Source organism: Gopherus evgoodei, chromosome 19, assembly GCF_007399415.2.
Source record: "Gopherus evgoodei ecotype Sinaloan lineage chromosome 19, rGopEvg1_v1.p, whole genome shotgun sequence".
NCBI lineage: Eukaryota > Metazoa > Chordata > Testudines > Testudinidae > Gopherus > Gopherus evgoodei.
Window position 1 is genome coordinate 16,381,691 of NC_044340.1, and position 22,387 is coordinate 16,404,077.

Below are 22,387 nucleotides of genomic sequence, written 5' to 3' on the forward strand. Positions count from 1 at the left end.
TCTAGACCATCCCTAATAGACATTTATCTAACCTACTCTTAAATATCTCCAGAGATGGAGATTCCACAACCTCCTTAGGCCATTTATTCCAGTGTTGAACTACCCTGACAATTAGGAACTTTTTCCTAATGTCCAATCTAAATCTCCCTTGCTGCAGTTTAAGCCCATTGCTTCTTGTTCTATCATTGGAGGCTAAGGTGAACAAGTTTTCTCCCTCCTCCTGATGACACCCTTGTAGATACCTGAAAACTGTTATCATGTCCTCTCTCAAGTCTTCTCTTTTCCAAACTAAATAAACCCAATTCTTTCAGCCTTCCTTCATAGGTCATGTTCTCAAGACCTTTAATCATTCTTGTTGCTCTTCTCTGGACCCTCTCCAATTTCTCCACATCTTTCTTGAAATGCGGTGCCCAGAACTGGACGCAATACTCCAGCTGAGGACTAACCAGTGCAGAGTAGAGCAGCATAGCTGCTGCTTCTAGGACAGAGGGAAAAGCTTATAATTAAAACATGTGCTTTCTTGCAGTCAGGAGAGTTTGAGGTCACCTTTGGGCCTTTGAAAAAGGGCAGGCACCAATGAACGTGAAAATGAATCAGAAAAACCTTCTCATCTTCACACATCTGATTAATGAAAGTAGACAAATGTTGTGTAAATAAAATCTGCTCCAAACCATTTCACATGCACAGAATAGCCAAGTTAAGAACTATTAGATTATAGAAGCTGGATGGGAATCATCCAGTCCCTCTCCTAGGAGTCAATGCAAGATTGTTTCATACAGCACATTTTCTAAAGCTTTATTTCAGTCTTGTTTTAAGCATCATGAAATTGCACTTCCATTGCTTTTGGGAAGAGACTGTTCCAGAGCCTAGTACATTGCTTTGATAAGGCTGAATATTAGGGGGGGAAAAAATCTAGGGCTATACAACTCACTGGGTGAATTAGGATTAGAACAAAGGAACTGCAGGTCCCTATCTAATCCTCCACTTTAAATATTAATATTTCAGCTTGTTGTTATTTCACCACTGGGACTCAATGTACCATAAACTATTGCAATTTTTGGCAGATTTGAGACCACAAATAACTTGTTTTCTTCAGTCTGCGAGAGTGGACCTTAGAATTCCCAAATGGTTCTGCATTGCTTCTACTGGAGGAAGTCCACAACGAAAACTGGTGGCAATGAACTAACTTTTCTCTGTAGGGCACGGCTGTGACTATATAGTGCACTACTGTACTCAACAGAGCTTTCCCAGAAACACTCACATGTGACCTAGTAAGTGAATGCTCTGGTATGATGATCAGTTAGGGGAGCCTATCCCAGACGGCCTATCAGTCCTTGAAACATCCATAATCTGATTTCTAGGAGAGGAGTTCAGTAATGAAGGTAAAGAGTTCATTGGGGCACCAGTATCAAGCCCTGAAATATGGGGATAGAACAGTTCTAATGTTACCCTGCTAAGACCACAGCAATGGAGCTTTCACCTTTTACAGGATGCAGTCTGTTTGGACAGTCACTAAACAATCTTGCTCTGCCCTGCCTCAGATAGGGATTCAACCAGCTCTGCAAAGCACAGGAGAGGTGCCTGTCTTCTGACTTTATCTTCACAGGTAGGTGCTTTTAGTTTCTTCATTGTCTTCTTGCTTGAATCTGTTAATAGCTATTAAATGGAGAGTGGGGGATTAGTGGACTATTGAGCCTAACAAGTGCATTATCTCTTTGGACAGACTTCTGCACCTAATTTTATCTTTTTGCACAGACAACTGTCAGATCTCCTTTGACACTTTAAATTTAATGAATCACCCTATGTGTTATAATTAGTGTCCTACCAAATTCATGGTCAAGAAAAACACAATATGGACTGTGAAATCTGGTCTTTTGTGTGTTTTCACCCTATACTATACAGAGATCACAGGGAAACCAGTGTTTCTCAAATTGGGGGTCCTGACCCAAAAGGGAGTTGCAGGGGGTCACAAAGTTATTTTAGGAAGGTTGCAGTATTGTGACCTTTACTTCTGCACTGACTTCAGAGCTGAGCAGCCAGAGAATGGTGGCTGTTGGTTGGGCGCCCAGCTCTAAAGGCAGTGCCCCGCCTGCAGCAGCACAGAAGTAAGGGTGGCAATACCATACCATGCCACCCTTACTTCTGTGCTGCTGCCTTCAAAGCTGGGTGGCTAAAGAGGGGCAGCTGCTGCATGAGGGCCCAGCTCTGCAGGCAACAGAGCAGACATAATGGTGGCAATACCATACTGTACCATCCTTACCTCTGAGCTGCTGCTGGCGGTGGCTCTATCTTCAGAGCTGGACACTCAGCGTGCAGCCACTGTTGTCCAGCTGCCCACCTCTGAAGGCAGCGCCGCCGCCAACAGCGGTGCAGAAGTAAGGGTAACAGTATCACAATCCCCTCTGCAATAACCTTGTGATGCCCCCCCACCCCTAAGTCCTTTTTGGGTCAGAGCCCTACAATTACAACACCTTGACATTTCAGGTTTAAATAGCTGAAATCATGAAATTGACCAAAATTGACCTTGAATTTGGTAGCCCTTAGTTATAATATACATAGGACAATAGTCCACTAGAGGGCACATGTGCTCCACATTTGAAACTTTTGGACAGTTGCTGAAATTGTCTTTCAATAGTTCCTAAGCATTTTGTTTGAGATTGCACAGGTCGCTGAAAAAGTGTTTGTGTAAAGTATTTGGATCACCTTGTTTGAAGCCCAACAAGAAGTGAATCATGGGTAGCAAAACCATCTGCAGAAAGGCTGTTCTCTTGGTTGCCTTTTTTCCATGAATGTTATTTTGAAGTTTTATTTTAGCCTGTACATTTGAACCAAAATTGACGTTATCCTGTGCTGTACAAGAAGGGCTGTGCAAATGAGGCTTTCTGTTGTAAACATAAAGTTTAACTTGCTGAATAATTTGTTTCAGAGAGATACAGTAAGGGTTAGCATTGATAGAAGTAGGAAGAAGGCAGATCGATTCTTTTGCTATCAAAAATATATAAAATATACCAATGCAAATTCCCTGATTTAGAGCAACTATTAGGCAATATTTCACATGAGCCTCCAGTTAGATTATTTTAATCTCTAATTTACTGGGTTTTGGCAGCATAACAACATTAATTGAATAGATTAATTCAAGTGTCATCGTAGTGCAAAAAAGATAATGAAAAGCTAAACTCAAAGAGTAAAAGGTCTGTGTAACAGCATATTATACCCAAGCAGAACTATTATTAGCATGCTGTTGTATACATTAGCTATCTCAGAGGGTGGAACTCTGACTAATTTAAGTAGACAATACATGCAATCCTCTTTTAGGGTCAGGCATTGTGTCAGGCCTTAAATTGCTCGCCTCCTAATGTGCTTAGTGGGGGCGAGAACCCCAGCAATGGTCCCCTCAGTGGCAAACTGTAGAAGGCCAAACCTCCTGTTAACTAGAAGTAGTAGCAGCATATACTTTCAGAGGCCAAGGAGCCTCTCTGCCATCAGGTGTTCTAGACTCCTACTGTTTTCAGAAAGGGATTGGCTGTCCAGAAAGAGGTGGTGGAGTTGATTGTGAGAGGGGAGTGACAGGTCAGGCAAAGAGAGATTGAAGCTAGCTAGGTAGGGAGTGAGTGAACTGGGAAAGGGCAAAGTGAAAGGTTAGATAGTGGGCAAAGTTTGAGGAGAGGGAGAGGGATAGAAGAGCATGCATTTGAAATGAACAGAGGTTTAAAAAAATTGAAGCATAAGGGGTAAAACAACTTAGGTGGATTTATTATTAAAAATGAAAATCTGAGTGAAACTTGAGTATCGGTAATTCGCTGTCAGGGATGTCATCTGTTACAGGTTTGTACAGTGCCTAGTGCAGTAGAGCCCATGAGTGATATCCCAATACAAATAATTAAGAGAGCGTGTCTGCAGGGTGAGGCACCTGGCAGAGGAGGTGGACATCCCTGCTACTGCTAGCGCCTGTATCAGCCTTCAGAGCTCCTGGCCCCATCTGTCTGGAGTGAGGGGACCCCCTCCAGGGGGAATTCTGGGTGGCTTTGAGCACTAGCTAAGGTGTTTACAGGCCCTGTAGTGTGGTGGAGGGAGGGAACCCTTGACTGCTTGGTCCAAGCAGCAGGGCAGGACTGGGTGCCCAGCTTGTTCTGTGGCCCGGAGAAAGGGGGTACGGGGACCAGGGCAGGGACAGGAGTGGGTGTGGCCTTCCGTGGGCAGAGATGGGCAATAGCCATGGAGGGAAACTTAAGGGGGCTGGGGCCAGCTGGGCTTGGGAGCCCAGGAGAGTGCTGTGCAGTGGGGTGAGGTACTAAGGGCCCAGAAGCATGCTGTGCAGTGTGTGGCGGGATTGCTGGGAACCTAAGGCAGTGCTGTGCAGTGTGTGGGGGGGGGTACGGGGAGCCTAGAGGGTGCTGTGCAGTGTGTGTGGGGCAGTAGGGCCCCAGAAGCATGCGGTGCAGTGTGTGAGTGAGTGAGAGAGAGAGAGAGAGAGAGAGAGAGGGGGTTGCTGGGAATCCAGGGCCGTGCTGTGCAGTGACAGGGGAGGCGCTGGGAATCCAGGGCCGTGCTGTGCAGTGACAGGGGAGGCGCTGGGAATCCAGGGCCGTGCTGTGCAGTGACAGGGGAGGCGCTGGGAACCCAGGGCCGTGCTGTGCAGTGGCGGGGGAGGGAGCACTGGGAACCCAGGGCCGTGCTGTGCAGTGGCGGGGGAGGGAGCACTGGGAACCCAGGGCCGTGCTGTGAAGTGGCGGGGGGGGGGGAGCACTGGGAACCCAGGGCCGTGCTGTGCAGTGGCGGGGGGGGGCACTGGGACCCCAGGGCCGTGCTGTGCAGTGGGGGGCACAGCAGCAGTGGGGGTGGCGACAGGCCAGGCACAGTCAGGGTGAAGCAGGACTCGGGGACGGGGGGCTGAGGGAGACTCAGGCTGGGGGGGGGGCCGTGCCCGCAGCGCTCCCTCAACGCCCGCCCGCGCTCTCCGACCACCAGGCCGGCGGGGAGCAGGCGCTGTGCCGGGGAGGCTGTGAGGGGGCCGCGCTGCCGGGGGGCGGGGGGAGGAGGCGCCCCGCAGGGAACAGCCCCAGGTGGCCGTTGCTCACCCGGTGGCTACGGTTGCCATGGCGAGACTCCTCCTCCGCTGACGCGGGCGGTGACGCGCGGGGGGCGGGGCGGCGCGGCTGCAGGGCGCCGCGCGGCCACAGACGGAGCGAGCCGCCGCTGCCGCCCCCCGAGCCCAGCATGGTCATGGCGGAGCCCCGGCGGCTCCCCCCGCTGCTGCCCCGCGGGCCCGGGCCCGTCCGCGTCGGGTTCTACGACATCGAGGGCACGCTGGGCAAGGGCAACTTCGCCGTGGTGAAGCTGGGGCGGCACCGGATCACGCGCAGCGAGGTGAGGCGGCCGGGCCGGGGGGGGAACCGGGCCTGCCTTGCCCCCCGGGGGCCGGACCCTTCCCCTCCGCCGCCACCACTACCGGCCCCAGGGGGCCCCGCGGGCGGCTGGTTCCGACCCCCGGGAGCTCTGCGCCGCATGGGGCGCACCCGGCGCGCCGGTGGGGGGGGTCTCGGTGTGCCCCCGTTCGCACGGGCCCGGCCCGCAGCCGCCTTTGTCCCTGCAGCGCCGCCGGGGATGGAGCCGGGCCCCGGGCCCTGCTGCGGCGGCGGGGGGCTCTGCAGAGCAGCGGAGCGCTGTGGGGAAGGAGCCGGCCGGCCAGCCCGCCCCGGGGCCAAGCCGGAGGGGAGCCTCGCGGGGCGGGGCGGGGGACACGCCTTGCCCATGCCCTTGCCCGCACGACAAGGTGTGGATGAGGCCACGTTTTAACCGGGCCAACTTGTGCTGGTGACGGTGTGTTTGGGCCGCAGAGATCCGTGTGCAGCAGCGCTGAGATCAGTCCCGACACTAGCCGTGAAGCCGCTGTTAGGATAGCCCCTTCATGAGGATCGGCCAGCAGGCAGCTGGTAACTTGGTCATTGCCGAGCACAGAACAGGTTGGCAGTGCTTAATTCGTAATGAGCGAGGGGCTGGGGCGCCAACCCTTAGGTGCCCTGGCTCAGGCCATTTTTTAAACTTTCATAACTGATGGGGTAAGTAAGCCCTGAGTTGCCTGGGCTGTGAACTGCCAACCCTAGAGGTGCTAGGACTCTGCCCTAGCAAGCCCGGGCACAAAGTAAGCACGGCAGGTTTGACTCCTAAAGGTTACATTGTTCTGCGTTCTGCTGTTAGGTTTGCCATCTATTTAGTATCTCCAGATGTGGGGCCAGCTTTAGTACTTCAGTTTGAAGAAGAATGATTTCCTCCTATCCCATTCCCTTGAATCAGCTTGTCTGGGTACTAAATTAAAAACAATCATCTTTTCAGAAATGCAAGTTACCCAAGTTATCAATTAAATACCAGTCTCAGAAAACCATAATTATGTTATGCATCATCTGTAATTAAACAGCTATAGTCGACTTGAGTCAAAATGTAATTAAACATATTTTTAAAATATGAAATATTTGGAAGCAGCACTTGTGGACATCATGGCTTAACTTTTAAGACATAAGTACTTTCAGTTACTATAACTGGATTTCAGTTTCTTGCCAATTTTTATGATGATATCATATTTCCTATTTTAAAAAAACCCTTTTTCTGTGGTGCTATGTGAATGATCCATACGGACAAGGAAACTGATTGAACAAAATGATGTCAAAAGCACAAAGTAAAGAAATGGAAAACTGTAATGTTTCAGTTATAGTGATCTTAAGTGATACAAGTATCAATAGGCAGGAGGCAAAACTGTAATTGTTAACTTTAGCTACAATTTTACATTGAATGTTGTTGCAGCTCACATAGTAGTGGTCACTCTTCAAAGTTGTGTGTACAATGTTACTGACCTCTTGAGGTCTCTTCCTTCCCTACATTTCTGTGACTCTATGAAAATCCAAAGTATTAAAGGAAATTTGATCAAGTTATGGCCTCACTTCTCAAATTGCATATTAAGGAACTTACTCAAATAATTTTAAACCCTTTCCTTGCTACTACTAAATACCCAAGTTTGGAAATTAGAATTTTAAGTAGTGTTCAATTATAGTGTTAATGTTTCACTCACCAGGCAGTAGGTAAAGCTGTTTGCTTACTGGTCTTCAGGCACCATGTCTCAATGGCATTGCAGTGGCAATCTAAACTTTTTATTGTAATGTAAAAGTTAGATCTGAGTTTTGTGAAAATTTAAAATAATCTACACTTTGAGTTTAAACAGCTTGGCAATATTGTATTTTGTACAAGTTGTCAGCTTCAAAAGTGGCTGAAATTAATAGAAGTACGTTCTAAAAACTTTACTAAATGTCAATATAAATAAGTTTCTATTTGATTGAATAGGCTTTCTTCTTGGTTAGGGTCATGTATGCTGTGCTCAGTCTGGAAGTTGTTTTTTATTCACATTGTGAATTACTACTGCCAAGATGGAAATAATTCCAGGAATGTGAATGGCAGAGTGAACTTACTATGACTGACAGTTGTTTCACATGGTTTATTTTAAAATTAAGCTAAAAGGAAACCTATATCATATTTTTCCCGTAAGTTTTCTAGCAGGGTTTCCCTTTCCAAAGTATTATGGTTAAACCTTGTTGTGCACTTTTGTTTGTTTGTTTGTTTTGCATGATCAGTTATTTCCTCAACAAGAAATTTATAAACATAGGTAGAACTTCATTGTTGGGTCAGGCAGTAGCAGCAGCTAGCTGAGTTGCAAGGGAGAGGGACCCTATTAACTTTCAGTAATGGTAAAGAGAAGTTCTGACCAAGTACTATTACTGTAAATGGTTCAAACTCAGACCAGTGTGAGTTCCACCAGCTCTGCTTAGTTACATAGTGGAATTGTATTGAAATGATGCAGACCTTAAAGTTCCTTGTCATGAAATTAATCTAATATATTTGAAGGGGAAATCAAACTGAAACAGAATGTGTGCATAAGAAGAAAATATAGCCCAGAAGGTGAGTGTGAAATCCTGTAACTGCAACATTAAAGTTGCATTTGAGCACTGAAGTGAAGAAATGTGAAAGTTAATATAAATGTAAGAACTGCAATGTATTCTCACCCATGGTTGGTGTAGTTCTGTAACCTGCTTTTAAGATCAGTCAGTACTAGATGCTTCAGAGGAGGCAGCTGCATTTTTGATAGGTTCTTGCACACAGCACATGTTTGTTGTATCACAGAAATATCCTATGATCAGAGAATTCAGTTTGTTCATGAATATGGACACAGGAGAAGAAGTTATGTTTAGGAAGATGTAGGAAAAATAGGAGATGGCAACAAAAATAATTAGAAGCATTAGAAGAGTCATAAGGGAAGCTCAGAAAGATTAGGACTGCTTAGTTTTAGGAGATAAGTAGTGACATGAGGTATAAATATGAATGGTAGAGAACATCATACTGAATCTGCTGCTTACTATCTCCTAATATAAGAGGGACACCCTCTGGAATTATAAAAGTAATAAACTTTCTGATAAAGGAAATACTCAAATACATAACCAACCTGTGGCACTCTTTCCTATAAGATATAGGGCATTAAACCTAAAACTCAAATGATTAGTCATCTGCATATTGATATAAGCTATCGCTCCATGAACTATCGTAAACACTTTTTACTAATCACTCCACATGGTTCAGGATGTATGTCAGCCACCAGCTGCTTGAACTTGGAAAACCTTCTCCTATAGGCATGTTATTGCCTAATTGTCCATTACATATGGTTGTATTTTCCTCCAAAGTGGCTTTTCTGGGAGGCAGAATGTTGAACTAGATGAACAGTCGGCTGATCAAGTGTGTGTATGCATGATACATACTCATAAGTGCACTGGTTTAAAAAACAACAGCCCCCCCCCCCCCTTGTTGTGACCCATCAATTGGTTTAGCGCAAACGGGTTTAAGGGAAGCTAATATTGATTAGCTACTTTGGAGCAAATCCATGATGTAGAAGCACTCGACTGTTTCTGTGGGGCTTGCACCAGCAGGACGTATTCCAGACCAGAGTAAGCCATGTTTTACACTATTGAAGTGAGTCTACGTAGGGAGCTTGTATCAGGGTAACTGCATTCGTGCAAATATCTCTAACCTAGGCAGGGCCTAAGATTTTAGGTTGACCTGTGTAACCTAAATGGCAGCTGCAAAGGAGAAAATCTGGATTTGTGCCTTTTTTGCTGTGTCTCTTATAGGTCTGAAGATATTCAGCATTTCTCTTACATTAGAAGTTTAAGTCGTCTTTTACTGGGGGACTGTAACAGTAGAATCAAAACTAAATAAAAATTCAATTAATCTTGAAAAATTGAAGGTAAGGATTATTAGTCAGATTAACTTTTTTTCATTTGATATCTGTTTACATTTAGATGCCTGGCAGTTTCAGTTCCTTGCCCTTTCAGCTGAAGGCAGAGAAGGCTACCCCTCCAATTCTCTAGACCTCTAGCAAAAAACAAGGAAGGAAAGACTGACTATTCTTGATATTTTGAAGCAAGATTTCAAATGGGTTTTAGGCTTTTATGCATCTTAAAAGCAGTGGGGGTAGGGAGGTGTAGACCATTTTTTACTCCCTTTTCAGGTCACCTTTAAGCTGATTTAAAGCATTTATTACTCTTAATCATGAAAGTTGTGTGTCGTAGTGGGAAGAATACACAGTGATTTGCAACCTAACTGTAGGAGTATGCTAGAATCATGTGACTTGCATAATTGTCCTTAATTTGATGTGTGCTGTGGGTGGTGGCATGTGTTGCCATAGATAGAGGTTGACCATGCTAGAGAAATGCGAATTCAGTCATGTACCAGGTAAACTTTTATGCAGTATACTGGAAAGATTAGTGCTATGTTATGACATTTCTGGAAAATGTTAGTGATTGCTCCTGAGCTGTATAATCAGTTTCACTGAGAGAGATTTCGTAGTTCAACAGTTTTGGTGCAAAAATGTAAAATTAAAAACTTTGCTGCAGCCAGAAGCAGCATCTCCAATTTGAACTAAATAGGTTTTGACCCATGTTTTGTTTTAATCAAGACACTGTTAAGATTGCTGGTGAAAAAGAGCTCAGTGCTAAGTTCAACTTCACATTTATGTGTAATTGCATAGTATTCCTTAGTGATTTTTCTCTAAACCTTCAGATCGAACAAAGGGCAAAAAAATTCAGTATTAAAAAAGGCTCAGGTATCTAATCTACCTTTAAACATTTGAAACAGAGAAGCCAGATGTCTGTAATACTCTGTTTCAGATTAAGAAAATATTGACGCATATATTACAATGTCATTTCTGATATAAAACTTCAACCTGTATTAGAGAATAGACAACAAAATATTTCTGTAATTAGCACCATCCCTTACTGCATCTTTGTTTCAGAAAACCTGTTCGCGCTTAGCTATAGCAAGAGAGTACACACTACATTTTATTCAGTTCATTATCATTAATGTTTTGATAAAGTGTCTGGATGAACTAGCAATACAAAGCCTTTAATATTTATTGGTCTACATTATTTGATATAAACGCTTTTTGTGTTTCCAATACGTAGCTACTCGTGGTCAGCTACTCGTGGTCAGCACCACACATGGGATTATTTCAGAAATTCAAAAAAACCAACTAGCATGTAGCTAAATAAAAAATTGACACTTGTATAATTACAGTTTAGATCAAGAGGCAGTGTAGCAACTGTCATGTTGAGTGATCTGTTTACTGAAAACCTTGATTTTTTTAAAGATTTGACTGAATCAAGAATGTGTTTATGGATTTTTAACAGGTTGGCAGAGTTCATCTGTTGACCTACCCTCATCGCAGGTGATAGAACACTGTATAAAGCACTGAAGTTTGCTTAGTTCACTTTGTGGGGGCAGCTTTTTAACTCCATCTAGAATGAAAAGGAAAATACTAAAGAATTCTCTGGAAAGAGAGAGCATTAGAGCAGAGGAGGCCTTGAAGGGAACCCCTGGGGACAACCAGTGGTAAGAGGAAAACTAAAAAGTGAAGTTCATTCTTTTTTTTTTTTTTTGGTTAGTAATAATAACTAAACCATTGGACAGAGGAGGGTTTGGATGCTAATTCGGCATCTGTCTGTTTTGCGGACTGCCCATTCAGCTTTATACCAGAGTTCACCTAATACAGCTGAGTAACTTGCCGATTGGTCTAATTGTAAAGAGCATAATTGCATTTTTAAACACAAAGTTACGCCTTTGTAAATTTAGATCTAACCAAGGAAAGTTGTAAGGCTACCAAGTATTACATTTTAAGTGACCAAAACTGATTTTTTTGGAACTTGTTTGGATCGTGTCATATGGAGATATGAAAACAAGTTCACTTATGTAAGTTCAAGGCTTGATGACATTAAAAGAACATTCTTGCTCTTAATGCGATAAGACTTTTATAAACACCTTGTCAGACTTCACAGGAAGTGTTGGCTTGTCAGGTTCTTTGACACACTACTGTACCTGAATACACTACATGAAAACTAAATGTGACACAAGTATTTGCAAGTTACATAGCTGTAAGTGCAGAGTTATTAGAGCAATAATGTTAAGTTATAGTGATAGAATTTTTGCAATAAACAGCTATTTGATAGTGTGGGAAATGTAGAACTCTAGTACAATAGACTCTCTTTGATGAGATTGTGTGGCATACTGGTCTCTAATGCCAATGCATTTTTCTTTAGACTCTGAGACTGATTTTTAGTATGAGAAGACTAATGTTATTTGGAAGCCATTAGAACAGATTTTCTTGGGATTTGCACTGAAACGTTTGACTTGAGGACTGAATTTTTTGGAGCTGTATGGCTTCCTGACCTTCAAATGAAGGAATTATTTTCAGTCTTCTCACCATCTTCTAAATGTAGACAGATTGTATTGTTAGGAGATTTTTAAACATCTGTAGCATGTCTTCTCAATGGGGAACATTTGGAAAAGGAGGAAGTGGCAGAAAGCCACAAAGAGAGCACATTAATTTAACATTAAACTATAATAAATGTTACAGCAGGATTCAATTCTACAACTCGCTTTTTACATGCTCAGTTTTCTGAAGATTCTCTATTGGGGATGAAACTCCACATGGTTGGTCCCAGATCAGAGATTATTTTTATTTTTTAGTTGGTTCAAATACCAGAAGGGAATTTGCTACGTAAATGTGAAAGAAGCCTTTTCAATTTTAAGTACTTTTTAAAAAAACTTCAGTCAGCAATATGGCAAAACTATAATTATACATTTACTCTTGAAATAACAGAAGCATCTGGTATAGATTAACTAGTGAGATTACAGGTAAATGGAGACCCTTTCTACCCTCTCACAACTCATTTGTTCTTTCTTTCTTTCTTTCACTAGGTCTGACTAAGGAATTAGGTCCTTTATGGTTTGCAAGACAACTCAGCTGAATTGTATCTTTTAAAAACTTTGTTTTGGGCATGCACTTTTGTTAACATTGTGAGCTGGTAACTGCCTAACATACGCGGAGAAAGTTGTCAACATAGGAAAGTTTTATAGACAGGCTTGAAAGAAGAAACATTCTTCATTGAAATATTTATGTTCCTTTAGTGTTTTATAATCTCTGTAGAGAGTCTGTATTCAAATACAGGAGCAAATTGTGGAAATGCCAAACTCTATTGGAAAAACCAGCAGAGCTTGTATACTTTAAGTTCACTTTTTCAATTCAAGGAACTTACACGCTTCACTGCAAGAACTTGTAATTGCAAGCCATATAAATACTAGATTTTTTTTCCTGGGGGAGGGGAGGAATAGCAATCCAAAATACAAAAGTGTATATTAAAGAGTGACCGCATTTGGGATGAACTGAAAAAGATGAAGGAAGAGCCTAGGAAGGCAGAGTTTTGCTGCTTCCTTATTTCAGGTTGTCCAGAACGCTGTCACGGATACTAAAGGCAGGTCTTCACTACCTGCTGGAACGGCAGGTAGTGATCGATCTATCGGGAGTCAATTTATCACATCTAGTGTAGACGCAATAAGATTGATCCCTGATTGCGGTCTCCGTCCACTCCGGAACTCCAGCTCAGGAGAAGTGGAAGCGAAGTCGGTGGAGCGGCAGCGATCAGCTCGCCACTGTCCTCATGGCCAGGCAAGTCGACCTAAGATATGCTGACTTCAGCTATGCTATTCATGTAGCTGAAATTGTGTATCTTAGATCGACCCTCCCGGCTAGTGTAGACCTGAGCTTAGTGTGCTCCATCACTCTGACTGTGCTCCACTAGAGCACCCTTTACTGGCCTTCCCTCACCTTTCATATCAGACATAAGCGCTCTCCTCTTTGAATCCCTACACAACTTCGGTCCTGCCAGCCTCTCTGCATTAGTCTTTTCACACAGAAGATGCAGGCAAGCAACAAGAGAAAGTTATTTTAGTTATTATAAAGGGAGCCTCATAAAGGGATAGAGGAAGAGAATGAGGTAAAAGTGTGCAGTGGTTCAAGTGTAAGGCAAAAGTAAATGGGCGAGAACAACGAAAGGAAAGAACAGAGGAAATGGAAAGTGCTCAGGAATTCCTGTGTGGATAAAGCTTCTGCAATCTGTGCATCTGCTAAGGAACAGAGTTAGAGCAAGGGGTTAGTGTGGATAAATGAAGTAAGAGGCAAGACTGCTCCTGTGTAAGACACGATGTACAGGGGAGGTCTGAAGAGATTAGGCTATTAATGTAAGTAATGGGAAAATTAAAAATTGATCATACAAACCGTTGAGAGAAGGTGATTGGTTTCTTGAATTAGGCTTGTCTGGTGAGTGAGTACACTTAGATTCTACTTCTCTAATAAACTAATATAAATCCTCTTGGCTTACCTAAATTAGGCGATCTGTTACTCTGACCGGATCTGGATAAAGTGAAATATCAGTCTGGGGTAAGGATCACCCTAGAAATTTTGAATAACTTTTTAAGGGAGAAGTAATGGTTTCCGTTCTTTTTACTGATAGAGGAAGCTGAGTGGTGCTCGAAACAGGGCTCCACCCAGAGCACACCTGCCCTGTTAAGTTAAGAAAATATAATAGGCCAATTCCAGTGTCTGCTTGATATTGCTTTTTCGGTGAGCTACTATAAAGTAAATGAGAGAAAGTGGGGAAATTTGATATAAGGAATAACTTTTTAAAGCAAATATTTTCTAAGGTGTGTGTAAGCATTTTTGTTTCTATTTTTGGTGTCTGTTTTTGGTTGTTATAATTTTCTAGGAAACTTGTTTTATAGGTTGACGAAATTGTGCCTGCATAAACTTGTTCACAAATCAGTTTTATTGGCAGTAAAGAGAAATTGTGGAGGGGGAGTCTTAATTTTTTTTAGCAGACTGAATTCTTGTTTATTCCTACATCATGTATGTTCATACCAAAAAAAGGAATTTGCTTACCACTCTGCTTTTATATGTGACCAAGAAGTGAACTACAGAGTGTATGAACAATAAGAATGGCCATACTAGGTCAGACCAAAGGTCCATCCAGCCCAGTATCCTGTCTACTGACGTGGCCAATGCCAGGTGCTTCAGAGGGAGTGAACCTAACAGGTAACGCTCAAGTGATCTCTCTCATCCCATCCATCTCCATTCTCTGAGAAACAGAGGCTAGGAACACCATTCCTTACCTATCTTGGCTAATAGCCATTAATGGACTTAACCTCCATTAATTTATCTAGTTCTCTTTTTAAACCCTGATATAGCCTAGCCTTCACAACCTCCTCAGGCAAGGAGTTCCACAGGTTGACTGTGTGCTGTGTGAAGAACAACTTCCTTTTATTTGTTGTAAACCTGCTGCTTGTTAATTTCATTTGGTGGCCCCTAGTTCTTACTTTATGGGAACAAGTAAATAACTTTTCCTTATTCACTTTCTCCACACCACTCATGATTTTATATACCTCTATCATATCCACCCTTAGTCTCCTCAAGAAGAAATACAGACAATAACTTAGGCCCTTATCTGGCAAAGACTTACATGCGTGGTTAACTCTGGGTATTTGGGTAGTTCTAATCAAGTGAAATGCATACATTTTCCTTTCATCTATCTACTTTGATTGAAGGCAAGGAGATTAAATTAGTGCCTAATTTAAGACCAGTCACAGCAAATGGGTGTAAAGTCATCAGAAGGAGGAGAATGAAGGTAAATTGAAAAGTGGTTACATAGACTAGTTATGTATGTATTTAGATAGTTCTGTATCCTTTAGGGTTGTTTTTAATTGAGTTACAAATCAATCAAATAGAGATCCCCACTAACCATCTTCCTAGCCATCGTCAGATGGTAGTGGTAGTAGTATTTATTATTTGTATTACAGTAGAAAGTTGGAGCCCCAGTCATGGACCAGGATCCCCTTGTGCTAAGCGCTTTATGAACAAATCAAAAAGACAGCCTTTGTGATTGTTTTCCATACACATCACAGTAGAAATGGGTCTTGAGGAGGGATGTGAAGGCACACATGTTAGAGGCATTATGGAATAGTTCAGGATGAGTCTTCTATGCATGAAGATTAATCTGGAAGAATGGACAAACAGGCAGTCAAGGCTGGCTTTGTTAGTGAGGTAATGCACCAAGATAAAAGTGCAGATACTAGAGCAGGATAGAGTTGTAAAAGGCTATCAAGGTGAGATAACAGAGGAGGGATTCAGGGAGTATCATGTCTCCAACAGTGGCTAGTTAGTACGACATGCTAGAGCATGTATTGATATTGCTAGTATATCTTTGATCCTATCTAGCAACTATTGATATCCTCATTCATGTAAAGGCTCTTTTTAAAATTATATTAAGTTCTTGGGTTCAAATTATCCTATTTATTAAATTTATGAATTTAATTGGATGCTGTACTTGTACTATGAGAAATACAATTCAGGTGTTTGTTTTACCCTGTTGCTTTCTATGTGGCTACTTATATGATCCCCATCACTGTGACAGCTGAGCACATTCCAGGTTTTTAAAAATGTGTCTCTGTCTCCCCCTTCCCACTCAGTAGGATAAATCACTTAATTCATTCATAGAATCTTAGGACTGGAAGGGACCTCTAGAGGTCATCAAGTCCAGTCCCCTGCACTCATGGCAGGACTAAGTATTATATAATTATTTATGTTTTTGTTTAAGTGGTGGGGTGGGTAGGTATCTGTATATGAAGAGGTTTATTGAGAGGAAAACCAAGTCAACTGAGTTTAGTAATTAGTTCTTAATGCAGTGATGCTGTTGATCATTCTTATTCAGGTAGTAAGATCCACTTCCTATGTATTTAAATCAATCCAAGTTAGGTGTCTGCATATCTTTGAGGACCTATGTATCTCTTGTGCTTGTCAGCCATTCCCTATAGTTAAAAAAGTTGTGGTTCCTGGGAAATGCATCTATAGTTGTAGGTCGTAGTTATAGGGGAGTTGTAACATCTCAGGTAGTTTGGGTCCAGTCCTGTTGAAGATACTGAATATTAGGACTGATGTACCTTTCCTGTACTAGTCTTTTATAAACTTTCCTGTATTCTTTCTTTTCCTATGGAAGTCTTTCAATGGCTCTGATTTTTGTTGCCTATCTCCGCACTTTTAACATGCTATTCAAGATGAGACATACTGTTGATCTGTTTAATATTCTCAGTATTTTCTCTTGCATTCTTTGTAGCGCATAACATTTTGTTTCCTTTTTTGGTGAAATTGGGAATCCCTTAAGTATAGTTCTGTGTAACTCAGTTCTCCAGTATTGACTGGGAATGAGGTCAGTAGGACCTCAAACTAGCTTCTAAATAACATGGACTCTGTTTGCTCTGTGTAACTGACATGACTTTCCCTGCAGAGATTTTACACTTTCTCAACAGGTTAATCACAGACATCCTTATATCTAGAACCTTAAGCACAGTGAAATAAAAATCCTTAACAATCTGAATTGCATTAGCTAAGTATGTTTTGATTGCATGTGCTGAGTCAAGAACTTGAGTTCAAAACTCGATTTAAAATTTGTGGGTGAAATCCTGGCTGCCTGGAACAACTTATGCACATGCTTAATTCCATGCACATAAGTATTTGCAGGGTCGGGCTCTGGGGTAGCAAAGCAAGCTGTATTTGAAGGTTTTACTAGTGTATTTTGCAAATGAAAAAATACTGACTAGTTTTAGTTTGAGAATTTATCATTGCATTGTCCCAAACAGTGACATGGTGCTGCTGCAAGAAGTCTCAGTCAAGCTGTTTCATCCCTCAATATTGCTTCGGGTTCCTAGTCATCAGGCTGCAGTTTCTCCATTTATTACTTCAGTCCACTTGCTCACATGCACAAAGTAAGCAGCACTTGAGGTCTCTTCTCCTCTGTCTAAGCTCTTGCTGGTACTGCCTGCACCCATTGACAATGCTAAGGAGGTTTTGGTCAGTAGATGAGTTCCTAGATCAACAGCATGATATCTTATGTGCCTTATAAAAAAATAAGTGAATTATCAAATTCTAAGATATAGCAAGTATATTTTTGAAATAAAAAAATGACCCAGAGTCATAGAAATTTGGTGTCCTGTTAACAAGCAAGGGTAGACAAGACTGGAAAATTGATTTAAAGAAAAAAATTTTGTTCCTTGGCTACAGGTGGCAATAAAAATAATTGACAAATCTCAGCTGGATGCAGTGAACCTGGAAAAGATCTATCGAGAAGTGCAGATAATGAAAATGCTTGATCACCCACACATAATAAAACTCTACCAGGTACAGTTACAATCCTCTTGCTTCTCCCCTCCCCCTATGTTTTTTTGTGTCAAATGTTTATGGATGTCTAGTCCTCTACATCAGTGACATTTTATGGGCTGCTGGTTCATAGTATACATTCAGCTTTTATGTGGTTGAGTTGTTTTGGGTGTGTTTTTAATCTTCGTGCGTGCACAGCAGCATATTGGCCTAATTCATTCTGTGGTTAGCATTCATGTCTGCCTCTCACAGAATAACTCCAGAGGTGCCCGAGATCTAATTTTGTAAACAACTGGGTGATTTAGTGCTGGTGAGAGGTGCTAGAGATACCGGGAGACTGAACCTCCTATTTTATGCACAGAGCAAGTACAGTATGAGCAGCCACTGTGCAAGTTTCCTTCACATTACTTTGCCTATGTGCCTGAACTGAGAGTGGGAGTGGCCATTGGTTTTTCTTGTTTTTTCTGCTGAGACAACCCACTGCCATAACATTTGGCACCCTTGTTGGTAATCTTAGAAAGACTTGTCCACTGGGATCTGGACTGAACCCACCAGTCTCCTTTCAGGGAAGTTACCAACCTGCCAATAAGTGGTAACTTTCAGTTCAAGTCAGCCACCTGCAAGTGGAAGATTCTTAAACCCAATCCTTTGAACTGCCCAGTTCCCCTAAAAATCCAGGTCCCAGTTCATTTACATCAGGGCAAAATACTGCCTTTCCTGTTGTGTGTGTGTGTGTGTGTGTGTGTGTGTGTGTGTGTGTGTGTGTGTGTGTGTGTGTGTGTAAGCAAGTACACAAGGTGCAGGGCAAATGATGATTTGGATCTTTATTTTTCCTAAGTCACGAAGAAATCTCTATGCACACAGTAGGCCATGATGCTGCAGATCCACCTATAGAAGTTGTCTGTAAACCCTCTTTGTGTAATTATGAACAGATTTGTATCTGCTGACTAGTTGCAGTGGATGTATGGGGTTTGCAATACAGCTGGGTAAATTCATAGTTCAAGGTGAAACTGCCCTTTCCTTGTCTTATTGTGTCTTGATAATTCAACAGACTTTGGCACAAAAAGGTGAGGTAGAAGGAGTTCAGTTTCAGACGTTTCTTGGTTTGTTCTTCATTGCACACACTTCTTTCTTGAAGTCTGAAGTGTAGAGATGTTGATGAGTCTTTTCCAGTGTCAGGACGGTGTTGTGTATCAGGTCTGCTGCATACTGAGGCTTGCATCAAAACCCAATATATTGTGTAAAGAATTTCAAGGCATTCAACAGTTAGTCCTTCTGATTTAATCAGGCATGCCACACACACTTCCCACTGATGCTGAATCAAATCTGTATGAAATGACTAGGGACTTATAATGTCAGCTTGTCTTATTTACATTCAGATGTTCTCTGCTCTGAGTAGGGGCAGTACTGGAACTATTAACAAGGGAAGTGAACTCAAAAGTGGAGGCTAAGGCAGAAGTAGAGTAGTCGAGAAATTCTACACAACCCATCCGCTCCACAGCAACCCAAAAGCTAGAGGAAGCTCTGGGATGGGAGGGAGAATAGCAAGAGAATGGGTCCTCAATCTTTTCAGATACCTACCAGCTAGAAGCTGAATTTGGAATCTGGATCTCCCAAATAGGGTCTAGGGATAACACATTGTGGTAGGAATCTCAGCACCCTCTTCTTCCCATGTTTGGAGGGGTTGGCTTCTCACCTGGCATTGCCTCTGAATAGTGTGTACAGTTGAGGGGGGCATCTTTCTTACAGGTCGTCGTTTAGTATATTTGGTCCTCTGGCTCTCAAGAATATAATATTTCTACACTTACGTGTGTGCATGGGTGAAAGTTCAAGGGGCGGGTCAGAGCGAGGGGGAATTATGAGGATACATTCAAAAAGAAAAATATGCTACAGAGCATTTTGGTGTGCTGTTGTCATGACAGTTCCCCACTTGGAGGCATGATTCCTTCCCTCCACTGCTCCTCAGGCTTTGTAGTTAAACACTGCCCTTCACACAGGTCAGATTGTAAAAGCACAATGTAGTTTTCAGTTTTTGGGCCAGTATCTGGTAACTTCTGGTTTTTTTAAGCCTGGCATTTTCAATACAAATGCTTTGTCTATATACAGAACTAGCATATAGTGTGTGTGTGTGTGTGTGATTACATTATGCCAATGTCTGAGCCTGCAAGTATGGCAGTTTAACAGTTGAACTGAGCTGTTCAGGTACCGTTGGTGCCCTATGGTAGGTTAAATTTCTTCTTTCAGTATTTGTCCATGTCAGTCCCAGTCTAGGTACCCTCCTGGGCCTTGTGCATGAGAGCAGAATGTTTCGCTAGTGGTGGTCATTGGGCCACAGGCATCCTGTGCCTGCTGTAGTGCGTGCCCTCAGCCTGAAAGAGCAGAGTGGCTGCAACTCTCAGTTGCTCTTACTGTCCATGGCAGCAAGATAAAACAAGTGGCATCCACCCCCTTCCTTTTAGTAGAATTTTCTCTTGTAAATTAATTACTTTCAATTTCCTCCTTTTAAAATGTTTCTATATTAACAACACACACCACCCTGCTCTCACCCCCAATTTAAATTTAAATTTAAATTTTTTCTTCTGTATTTTTACCCAGTATTCAGACCTAAACTGGCAGATTGAAAACCCTCAGGCTTCAAATTGTGGCAGTCCTGTGACACTTATTCCACTCATAGATGGCCACAGCTGCTGTGTTTGTCGTCTCGGGGAGAGCCATGTGTTAGAATGCTGCTCTGTAAGACATTCCTTTTCCATCCCAACAACTAAGTCCAGAGACTCTCAGACTCAATCAATCAATGAGAAGGACTTCAGAGCCCGAAGAGCAAGGTTTGATGTCCAAGATTGATTTGGTCTCTAAGTTTCAGTTAGCTAATGCCCCTGGGAGATGTCAGGCAACATCCAAGTTTGCTACTGGCAAAAATCCATAGCACATCAGGCAAGGATCAGGAACCAGCGAAGACTGTCTTGGTGCGAACTTCCCACCCTGGCACTGAGAACCAGTACTGCGTTCTTACCCAGGCAAGCGAGATCTGAACACCTGGATAGACACTGCTGCCTGTACTGATCCCCTTTGTCCCACCAGGAGAGACTCAAACCCTCTCTCTCCTCTCAGCACAGAGTGCTAAGCTGGTTCATTCGGCAGAGGCAAGTGATGCTCAGCACTGATAACACTACACTTGGCACTGATCCGCATCTCCAAACTCACAATACCAAAGTTGGCGCAAAGATCAGCACTGCCTCTGGGAGAAATTTCTGGCTCGTTTCCACACCTTGTCAAACTTTTCAGCCTCACTTTTAAAATGAGGCTACCGGAACTGGATGCAGTATTCCAGTATCTGTCTCATCAGTGCCATATACCGAGGTAAAATCACCTCACTACTCTTCTATTTATACACCTAAGGTTCACATTAGGCCTTTTTTGCCATATTGTCACAGTAGGCACTCAGGTTGGGTTATTTGTCCACTACAATGCCTAAATATTTTTAGGAGTCTCTTCTCTCTTGGATGCACTCCCCTACTCTGTAGGTACGATGTTCCTTCATCCTAGGTCTAAGATGGTGTTTCTCTGCTCAAGTTAGGGAGGATGATGACCTGTTTGCCTCTACACCTCAGCCCCAAACCTCAAGCTCTCTAGATACCAAAGACAGTCCAGACAGAGGACACTCACCTACCTTTGGCAACGAACTTCTGTGTACTCATCCAGCAAGAAGCGAAGATTATCTCAGAAGACACCATCATTTTTCTTCATAATTGGTCAGTCTACATCAGCTACACCAAATTTGATAGAGCAGTGTTATAGTCATTTTATTTAGTGGCTGCCAGGACTTCTCAATCCCACCTTCTAGGTGAGACAGTGCTTATCCGTTACATCATATGGACACAGATTTGAAGGCGACAGGACAGTTACCTTATACGACCTGTAGTTCCCTGACACATTAGACCCCTTTGGTACTGACCGCATCAAGACCATCTACCTCTGGCTTGCATGGTACTGGATGGTCCCGCTGCCTCAAAGACCCTAAGCAGGTGGTTTCAGACAAATGCACAAAAGGGAAACCTACAATCTCTGCCTCGGTATGCCAGAGCCGCTGAAACATGCGGCAGTGGTGCTGAGCAGCTTGGCAGCACTACAATCTATGGCATCACCTCCTGCCTCCACAGAGAACAACTCTCGGCACTGACATCCATGATAAAGGCATCAATACCACTGACAGCACCCTGCTCAGAACTGATACTCTCCATACTGCAGCAGTTTCTCCAGCATAAAGACCTTTCAGTCTCGTCAGCACCGCAGTCTCCACTCCTCAGTACCGACATTATTTCAGTATGCTTGGTACCATGCCAACTTGTTACCCAAACCAGATCAGCTCTTCCTTTATCCAGTGACAAGGATGATGATGAGGAAGGGAAAATCTACTCTTCCCATTGCTCTTCGCCTATATAGACGGCCACCAGACTGGGTCCACAAGAATAATATCAGTACCACCCAAGAACTGAAACTCAAGGATGGTACAGACACTCCTGGATGCTGCCACCATTGTCATTCCTACCACAGTGGCCTTACTGGGACCCAGGGGCAGCCTACTGCCAACACTACCCTAAGCCTCCCAGTCCACACAGGGAGAGGTCAAGGCATTCTCCATCGCCTTCAGTACCTTGACCAGCTGAATCCCTGGAAGAGGCAATCTAGAAACTGGAGGAGACTTTGGATCAAGAAATCACTGCATCTGCCAGTTTTTTATTCTTCTCTCTGGATGAAACTGTTGTGCCCCCACCACCTATGATGGGGATGACTTGAAACAGTTCAAAGAACTGT

The 22,387-nt window shown here is 43.0% G+C and overlaps 1 protein-coding gene across 12 annotated transcripts in view; it reads left to right on the forward strand.

The window, feature by feature from the left end:
* The first annotated feature begins 938 nt into the window (after nucleotides 1-938).
* Nucleotides 939-22,387, forward strand: part of SIK2 (salt inducible kinase 2) — a 112,179-nt gene continuing 90,730 nt past the window's right edge. For 4 of the 12 annotated variants that reach the window (XM_030538234.1, XM_030538249.1, XM_030538235.1 and 1 more), the window contains exons 1-2: nucleotides 5,212-5,367; nucleotides 17,477-17,593. In XM_030538234.1, coding sequence (XP_030394094.1) covers nucleotides 5,218-5,367; nucleotides 17,477-17,593 — 267 coding nt within the window. In that variant the 5' untranslated portion in view covers nucleotides 5,212-5,217. Of the gene's footprint in view, nucleotides 1,607-5,211; nucleotides 5,368-9,164; nucleotides 9,281-12,288; nucleotides 12,342-14,431; nucleotides 14,459-14,967; nucleotides 15,048-17,055; nucleotides 17,182-17,476; nucleotides 17,594-22,387 lie in introns of those variants that run through there. The other 8 variants (XM_030538237.1, XM_030538239.1, XM_030538238.1 and 5 more) reach the window with 8 other exon arrangements.